Source organism: Phascolarctos cinereus, unplaced genomic scaffold (assembly GCF_003287225.1).
Source record: "Phascolarctos cinereus isolate Bilbo 61053 unplaced genomic scaffold, phaCin_HiC Scaffold_4;HRSCAF=312, whole genome shotgun sequence".
Lineage (NCBI taxonomy): Eukaryota > Metazoa > Chordata > Mammalia > Diprotodontia > Phascolarctidae > Phascolarctos > Phascolarctos cinereus.
The window spans coordinates 505,779,012-505,788,255 of NW_027555847.1; the positions used below are offsets into that span (position 1 = coordinate 505,779,012).

At 42.8% G+C, this 9,244-nt stretch overlaps 1 protein-coding gene across 3 annotated transcripts; it reads left to right on the top strand.

Annotated features, from left to right (window-relative positions):
• The first annotated feature begins 202 nt into the window (after positions 1-202).
• On the top strand, positions 203-8,994 carry ADCYAP1 (adenylate cyclase activating polypeptide 1). Of its 3 annotated transcripts, none has more exons than XM_020970699.2 (6): positions 203-1,017; positions 1,293-1,400; positions 4,268-4,402; positions 4,942-5,037; positions 6,359-6,493; positions 8,490-8,994. In XM_020970699.2, exons 2-6 carry the CDS (start codon positions 1,294-1,296, stop codon positions 8,668-8,670), a joined length of 654 nt encoding a protein of 217 aa, XP_020826358.1. In that variant the 5' UTR covers positions 203-1,017; position 1,293; the 3' UTR covers positions 8,671-8,994. The 3 variants fall into 3 exon arrangements, with proteins under 3 accessions (XP_020826358.1, XP_020826357.1, XP_020826360.1); XM_020970698.2 differs by having other exon boundaries at positions 207-1,017; positions 4,265-4,402; XM_020970701.2 differs by lacking the exon at positions 8,490-8,994 and having other exon boundaries at positions 218-1,017; positions 6,359-6,893.
• Positions 8,995-9,244: the final 250 nt, after the last annotated feature.

A 9,244-nucleotide genomic window follows, 5' to 3' on the forward strand; every position in this document is an offset into this window, starting at 1 on the left:
TGTATTTTCCTATCCTTGAGGAACAGGCAAATTTGAGAAGCACCAAAATAATTAGACTTCTTAAAAATGGAATGTGTGAGTGAGAGGTGTTTATGAGAGTTGATGACTCTGGATCATCTCATCCATGAGGACAGCACAGAATAGTTAATATGTTCCTTGAGGAATTGGGATGGTGACGTCTTTTTCTGATATCCGATCATTACGTGACTGAGAGAAAAAAAAAGGAAGTCATTTCATGAATAAAAATCGGAGCACAACAGTACAACAAACAATATTCCACTAGTAAAGGTAACAGCAGGCAAATATTTACAAAGAGGGCTCGAATAAAACTGGTTTGAAAAGATTTTTTTTGCTAGTTGCATATTTTATATATATATATATATAAATATATATATATATATATATAAATATAGCAACGCAGAGAGCTGGTCACCTTTGGAGTCACCGACAGAAGAAGAAAGCTGCAGCTTCAGCCACAGTCAGAGGGACCATAGTGAAGAGACGGAGCTGCCGAATTGCATAGCTTCCTGAGAGCTGCACGCCACTGACTACGCAGCTTTGCCTTCCTTCCTTCCTCCCTTCCTTCCTTCCTTCCTTCCTTCCTTCCTTCCTTCCTTCCTTCCTTCCTTCCTTCCTTCCTTTCCTCCTTTCCTATCTTTTCTTTTTTTCCTTTTTCTCCTCTTTTCTTTTCCTCTTGCCTTTTCTCCAGATCTCTAGCTGTCTCTAATTCCTTTTCCTCTCTGCCCCGTCTCCTTCCAGTGTCACACGCCCTCTTAGTTCTGTGTGTCTGCAAACTTTTGAACAGAATCCTCGCATCAGCAAACAAGTCCTCCTCCTCCTCCTGCTCTCTTGCTGCTGCTATTCCTGTTCTTTCCTGCAGCTTTTCTTTGGACAGGAGCGGGAGGAGGTGATGCCACTTACGTTGTGAACTATTTCGACTGAAACTTGGAGGAACAATTTGCCCGCTGTCCTAATTGGAATCAAACGCTTTCCGTGCTGAGGTTTAAGAGTTGAATGGTAAGGAAAACAAAACCCAAACTAATTTGGACCATTGATTCTCTCCTCGTCGTTGGTGGAAGAGTTAGGTTTTTCATTACTAAGCTCTTTGGTTTAGTTGTTGGGTATTGTGGGGGTTTTCTGTAGCGAAAGAGAAAGGGAGGGGGCACAAACGTTTGCTAAAACGTGATCTCAGAGTAGAAGCTCCCCCGCCCCCAATAATTTTAGTGGCCTAGAGATAAAACAAACGGAGTGTTTTGACAGCTGTTTTCCCCCTCCCCCTTGCTTGTACACAGAATGGCAATGTGTAGCAAAGCGACCCTAGCCTTGCTGGTCTATGGAATACTAATGCATAGCAGTGTCCACTGCTCACCTGCAGCCGGAATCCAGTTTCCTGCTTTCAGGTAGGTACTTACTGTTTTTCTCCCCCTCCTTCCCTATAACATAACCCAGGTCGATCCGGTCTCAGTCTGTCCTCCCTTGAACGCCTATGCCCACCTCCCCCAGTAGTCTCTGTCTGCACTTGTTCAGTTGCTACGAGGTAGAGTACACTAAAAGAACAGGTTTCCTCTTGTACTTACCTTGTAGCTTTGGGGTTGGTTGGTGGGCTGTTTCGACTGTTCCTTCTCCTAGTACAGCACAGAGAGCAAGGGAGGTAGTGTGTCCCTCCGGATGACTCCTCTCCCTCCACCCTCCCTCGTCCCCTTCTCTCTTTGTCAGGTGGACCCACTAAGGGAAAGAGCTCACATAGACTTAAAGACCCCACAAAGGGGCTTGGATTGTTGTCTATAACTCTTATGATCCTTACTAGAGAAAGAAAAAAAAGAGAAATCTTTTTTTCCCCTGAAAGGGTCAAGGCTGGATGTGCACAAATCCTCTGATTTAAAATGTTTTTTTTTTCTTTTTGTGCTTTTCTGCTGTACTGTTCTCTCTTCTCTCTCTCTCTCTCTCTCTCTTCTCTCTCTCTCTCTCTTCTCTCTCTCTCTCTCTCCCTCTTTCCATCTCTCTCTTTCTCTCTCTCTTCTTCCGTGATGCACTTCAGGGATGGATAAGGTTTCTTTCGGGAAGCTTTTTTGTCGATTGAGTTTACTACTGTGTTTTTAGTCTCCGACAGTCGTTTGTGATGGTTGGGGGAGGGGCCAAAGCCTGTCAGAGAGAAGGAGAGGGAAAGGGACGAGGAAAAAGGAGGAAGACAATAAGGACGGAAAGGAGATGAAGAAAGGGAAATGAGGCGGAGGGAGCGAGGTTACCCAGACTGAGATCTCTCTCATTCTCGGGGCTTTTTTCTCCCGTAACCTCTGGTTTCTAAGTGCGTCTGCGCTACTCTGATGAGGTTATAGCCGTTTTCTCAGGCTAGAGTAGAGGCCAGAGAGCAAGAAGGCGTTGCTTTGCGGTTTGATGGGGGAAGCTGGTTTTAAGTTTACAGGACCCGGGTCAGGGATCTGAAGCCCTGCCCGCGCCACAAAGCTCCTCGGAGATGAATACGAACACTTTTAATAATAGAATTCCTTCATCTAATAACGTGCTTTACTTTGTCTGTTGTTTATTTGAGGCGTGGGAGATCAGCAGGAAGGACTTTTCCTGGCTTTTAATGTCTTTTGCAAGGCCGGCCAACTTGATCTGGAAAATGGCATAATAGGACTCAGACACGCAGGTCGTGGGTCCAGGGCAGTTACGGGGCAGCCAGGGGTTAGACTACTGTATCCCCTTAGCCTTCCTTTTGGGACACCTGGAGAACTGGAAAAAAAAAAACAGAGAGGGAGAAGGGGAAGTTCTGTCTGCTACAAATCCAATTCAGAAAGAAGGGCAGAATGGAAAAAATGTAACGGCACAAAAACCAGATTCCGTTCCAAAAGGACAGGTCGCTTAAAAAATGAGAGTATGGTAGACCAAGATTTTCCCTAAGGGCTGGCTTACTAGTGAGATTTGCTGAGGTTTTCTCTCCGAGCCAAAAGTGATTTCTTTAACCGATTTTTACTTTAAAATCGCTTTCTTTCCCTCCCTTCCTCTCCTCCTTCCCTCTGTCTTTCTTTTCCTCTACCCCCTTCCTCCCCTGCTCCCCTCACGCACATACCCCGAGGCACACGGACGCACACTTAGTAATAGGGTCAATAGGAAGAAAAACCCCTTGCCCTAGTAATTGTCAAAATTTTGTTTTATTTGAGCTGTGACTCTGAGGTGAGGTCACGGCAGTCTCCCCAGCATCTTACAATGAACCAACTGTAGTTACTTGCATTCTCCCATGCCTATGCCAACTTTAAAAGGGTGGTGGTGGAGTACATTTAAAATCAAATTGTTCTTCCCTCTAATTCCTCAATTCCTCCTCCCTCTTCTCTGGAAATCCCGGGATAGGGTGAGAGTAGGAGTGGAAGTACGGGTGGGAGTGGGGGTAGGGAAGGAGTGGAAACTGGATTCAGAGCTAACTTGGTTCCCAGATGCTGAGACTGGGCTGACAATTTCCATAAGCCCGAGGCATCGGAGGAAACTGAGTGCGGGTCTCTAGACAGAATGAGCAGAAGCCAAACATTCTAAGTTTTGGGGCATCTATTATTCATGTCCCTGCTAGAGTCTTGCAGTCCAGAGATAGCAGCGGGAGACGCTCAGTGACCTAAATCAGGCCGCGGGGAAGAGTTTTCCAGAGGCCGGAGAAGGGAGGGCTGGGCTCAACACCACAACAAACCCCACCCACCCAAATCGTATTTACGGGCTTTATCCCAGCTGTAGCTAGTACCACTGCAGCGCCTTCACTTGGACAGTTCCTTCAACTTTAATTCCTTGCTCTTCCTTCCCCTCCCCCATCCCTTCCTGTGGGCAACTCTTTTTGAAGCTTTGGTAGTGACTGGGGAGGAGGCGGGGAGGGGGTTGTGGTATGTATACACTAGTGTGGCCAGCTAAGACTCGTTTGCCTCTAATACCAGCCTCCACCAGTCTTTTCCCCTGGCCCTCAGTTCAGATTCCGGTCGGGTTAACTAGTCCTTTTGGTCCTTAGGCACTGAGCGTTTTACTCTCCCAAATATCGCTGCCCTAGTTTGGCTGGGGGAGGGGGGATAGGTAGGAGGGGGGAGGTGGGAAAAAGGTGGATGATTCCTGAAATCTCACAACTGGGTTCGGAGAAGGGACAGATTTACGCCCGCCGGGCAAGTCCTGCCCCCCCCCCCAATCCTAGTCGAGAGAAGAATTGAAAGTCTGTTCTATCTTCCCCCTTCCTCCTGGAGGCGGGGAACGATCCAGTCACTGAGTCCTTTTCCTTTCCTTTCCATTTTCTTAGCAGGTTGGAGGATGAAGCTTATGATGAGGATGGGAACACTCTGCAGGATTTCGCCTTTGATAATAACCGTTTGGGCTTAGGAAACACTGCATCCATGCTGGGGGACGTGTACACGCTCTATTATCCACCGGAAGAGAGGTGACCGCTCCTGGGCTGATTAAGAGTTTGCTTGGAGAGCCTGGGAGGACTCAGTAACCCTGAGATAATGGGTAGTGGGCAGGAAAGGTTGTGTATTTGCGTTATTTATTTATATTTTATTAATAAGATAAGTCCTCAAATATTTCTTCAGCCTACGGGCCTAATGCGGAGGCAAGAGAAAGTTCAGAATCTAGAGTATGTTCGCGCGCGCGCGCGCGCTCGCGTGTGTGTGTGTGTGTGTGGTGTGTGTGTGTGTGTGTGTGTGTGGTGGTGACTCTGATTATACGAGGATGGTCAAGTATACCTATGGGTATGAGAATGAGTGCACATCCAGAGAAATAGCAAGCCAAAAATTCCACTACTTAATCCTCTCAGAATTCACAAACTCTTTTCTAATGACCCTGCCTAGAGACGTGGAAGAAATAGTTTTCAGACTGTCTGTGGGCTGTCCCGATTCACTAGCTCCCACCCAATTTCCACGGCCTGTGTTTGAGAGGTTTCTCTATTCTGATCTTTGCATCTTCTTCCATTCCATTTAGACAAACAGATGACATATTGAATAAAGCATACCGGAAAGTTCTGGGCCAACTGTCTGCGAGGAAGTACCTGCATTCTCTCATGGCCAAACGCTTAGGGTAAGAGTTTACTAAAGAGTTAAAGGAGGCGCACGCGCGTTAGTGCACGTGCATGCCTGTTTAGTGGGTATAGTGTCTGTGCATGCGTGTCTTCGCATACGTTTCTGCGTTGCTTCGCAGTGGGAGGATGTGCGTCCGCGCCTCTTTAGCGCTATTTATTATCGGGCGAATTCCAGGGCTAACCTGAACTGTCTGTACGCCCAAGTCCTGAACAGGAATTAAGTGAAGAAAAGATCGAGTTAGAGGAGGGAGGGTGAGAAATAGTGAGAGAGAACCAAAAACATTTTTTAAAAAGGAAGAAATAAATTCATTAGTTTAAAGATTTCAAATCTCATAGGAGGAATTGTAACCATTACCTCGAAACGCATGGATTGTATCGCTTTTATTGTAAAAATAAAACAAAGCAAAATTAAAGTAACAACGTCATATGGGGTACATTAAAAATAATTAGTTTTTGCTCAAGTCAGACAAGTTCAAATCCTGAGTCCTATGTGGAGAACATTTCAACAGAAGGTAACGTTTTAATAAAGCCCATGGGAAAACAGATTACATTTTCACAATGAATAATTCATGAGATGAAAAATATTGTCTACTGCTTGTCGACTTACGTTATTATCATGACTTTCAATTTAGCAAGCAGAGATATTCCTTTGTTTCTCTGGAAGTGCTGTGTCTTTGATTGGAACCACACCCAACCTGGGTAGTCTGGAGCTTTATAAATAAATACCTGAGTGAAAACAAATATCCTCTAAATGGACAAAGAACGCATCAGTTAGCCTAAGTTTCTCATAAAGGTTGGATTTAAGTTAGCCTGGATCTCTGCTCTGCTATCCTGGAGGAAAAAGCGTGTTGGGTTGGGAATCAAAGGCCTTACCAGTCATTTGTGCGACCTTAGGCCACCTTTCCTCTTTAGATCTCAGTTTATTAATATTAAAAACGAGGAGGTGGTGGAGATTGGACTGAATGACCTCTAAGGTCACTTCCATTTCTAAATTTATGTGTGATGTTGTCAGAAAATACTCTTTTGGAAGGAAGAGAATGTGGTAATCCCTTCCCCCTGCTCTTCTTTAAGCTCATTAAACCTCAAGAAAAAGGAGTGGCGGAGGAATGTGGTAATCCCACCCCCCAGCTCTTCTTTAAGCCCATTAAACCTCAGCAAAAAGGAGTGGCGGAGCTGGAGGAACAGTTCGAGGGAGCCCCAGGAAGCTCCAGGTGTGGGGGAGGGGCGGGCCCAAGTGATCCACGTGTTGCAACAGTTTCTGGTCGCCCCTTCCCTCCGTCTCTTATCTTCCACCCTCTGTCTTCTTTTTTGTCTTCCCAGGATGGGTACTGGCGTGGAGGACGATTCTGAACCGCTCTCCAAGCGCCACTCTGACGGGATCTTCACGGACAGCTACAGCCGCTACCGGAAACAAATGGCTGTCAAGAAATACTTGGCAGCGGTCCTGGGGAAAAGGTATAAACAGAGAGTTAAAAACAAAGGACGCCGCATAGCGTTTTTGTAGCGATGAGTTACCTACCAGCCACCCTATTGTGTACAGTCCTCTTAACAGAATGAAAAGTCATTTCCAAAACTGACTGAACAGTCATCGCGCCTGTGTTCTATCTAAACATGTATTTATGTATGAAGTAAAGCCATTAAATGAATATTTTGATAATAATATTGTTTTTCTTTTGTACAAAGCACTAGAGAACTCACAGATCTACTTTGTGGACCAATCATTTAAGTTATATGTACTATTATAAATATATATATATAAATATAATAGAGAGCAATTCATATAAAGCGTGCACAAGGAATGATAAATTCGCCTGAGCTGTTTATGTTTTTATATAAAATAAATAGAAAAAGACAATCATTGTTTTCGATATTACTCCTATTTTTGTAACTGGAATTAAAAGGATAGTATTTTTATCCACGACAGGGGTGAAGACATTAATACTGACCATTTGCTACTGTACATAAACACCGATGCCCTCTACAAGGGGATTATGAGGCTAATGATTTGGGAGAATTGCTGAAGCATATTCTTCCCCCTTTAAGTCTCCTTTAAAAAAAAAAGTCTGATTTAATCCAAGCCTTTCTCAAAGGGGCACTATCCCCCTTTCTAGAGATTTCAATTTTCTGCTTTCTTTGATTCCACTTTTATATGTATTTGTGTCTCCTCAAACAGTGAGCTTAGAAGTTAATTCTCTTGTGGTGAAACAACAGCTCTCTCCAAATTGTGCCTCTCTGTTGACTTAGAGCAGTTTAGTAAGGAGGGGTTCGGGAAGGAGAAAAGACTTAGGCAAAGAAGGGTGACTTGTAAAAACAAACAACCCTCTCATTCGCTGTTCTTTAAGGACCAAAAACCTGAAATTAGAGTAACTAGATTAAGGAGTAGGAAATTTAGACACAGAAAGAGTCACAGTGTGAGGCAGAAAAGGAAAACCCCAGAGAATTCTGAGCGGTCATAGGATCTGAGTATCTTGAGGCAAATACAGTCCCACTAACTGACCTTGGGCAGCTCGTTATTGGAACTTGATACAAAGTATAATGTGTTTCTCTCCAGTGCTGTCCATGCTTCTCATCATGTGAAATGGCCAGGGTTCTCTCCTTTGAACTATATTCAATTGGAGTTGCTCCTTTCTTTGTTGTTTTCCTGTAGACCCTTCTTCCCCACCCCCTACCTGCACTATTTAACCACTGTTTATCCTTTTCATTCACTTCTTTAAAAATTGTGAATGCTTGTTCTCACTCTTTTGTTCTGTTTTATGCAAGCTCTTATTGTAAAGTTTAGGAACCCCTGTTGTAGCTACCACTAAATAATTATGCACTAACTACAAAAGTTTTGTTCCTTGTTTATTGAGTTTGGAGGTAAAATGTATTTTTCTACATAATGTCTTAAAACAATTTTGTCATATTAAAATGTATAGTGTTCACATACCGTTCAGTTCTACCCACTGATAAATCATTTTAACATCATCTTTATATGTATGAGTACTATCTTACCTTTTTTTTTTTGGTCAAGAGTGAGACAAAACAGCCTCTATCAGATCCAGAGAACTTCCTGGTCTTCTTTGACTAAAGAGGGCATGTCTGTTTGCTGCTTGTCATGACACTGAATATATTCTAGAGGAATCTCTATACAAAAGTATCCCAACCTAATATCCTCCCCAAACAAGTAACAACAGAGAATCCAGCCAGTCATTCCCCTAAATTTGTCACTGATTTCTTAAAAACAAAACAAAACAAAACAGCATGTAAAGTTTAAAGGACCTTTCATTTTCTTTTACCGATTTGATCAGCATGAAGTCATAAATCAAAGAAAACAAAATTGGATTTGCAATCCCAAGTCGGATGGGTACTGCTATCCAATCGCACTGCAAACGGTAGTACCACAGAGACATTCGATCTGTGCCCAAGTCTTGTGTATGAAATCAATCTTACTTTAATTTTGCATTTTCCTCAGGCAATGTGACGCAGGATGCAGTTTGCAGCTTTCGTGCCTTTCTTCGCCTTTTAAATCGCCACGAATCACAGATGGCTATTTAGTGGCCCTACAATGCTGCAACACATCAGCTTGCATTTTAGTCCTAATTATTTGTTTCTTTGGGAATGGGCAGAATTTTCTGTGTTTGTGTCAGCTGTAGTAGTGAAATAGGGCTCTAGTCAACATTTTATTTATGAAGTGTAGTTTAGTGTTCCAGTGGCTAGCTGCAAACATTATATAGATATCACCTAGATTAACCTTTTGTATACTTTTTAGTAAGCCAAGAGCCTTACCAAATTGGATCAGATTTAAGTTACAGTCATCATTTAGGTAGATGTCAGTCTTGAAGATCTTATTTTGTGTGCAACTGATTATAAAAACTTTAACAAGTATGACTACACACATGATATCTATAACTAGGACTTTAATAACTGTTATATAAGTGTGTAAAATTTGTATTAATAAATTTTTGTAAACAATGCAACCTCGTCTAATGTTTGGAGAAAAAAGATATCTAGAGAATAATGTGAAATCTGTATACCCTTAAAATCTTCTAAAGTAGTAGATTTTCTTCAGAAAACTAATATTTTTCATGTTTAGAATACATATATATCTCTATATATAATCATCCATGTATTTTCATGAACCATACTTCAACATTTGGTTGATGGGTTACTGGATATGATTAAATTTAAAATAGCTACTGAAGTAGAATGAAGAAGATATAAGTTGCT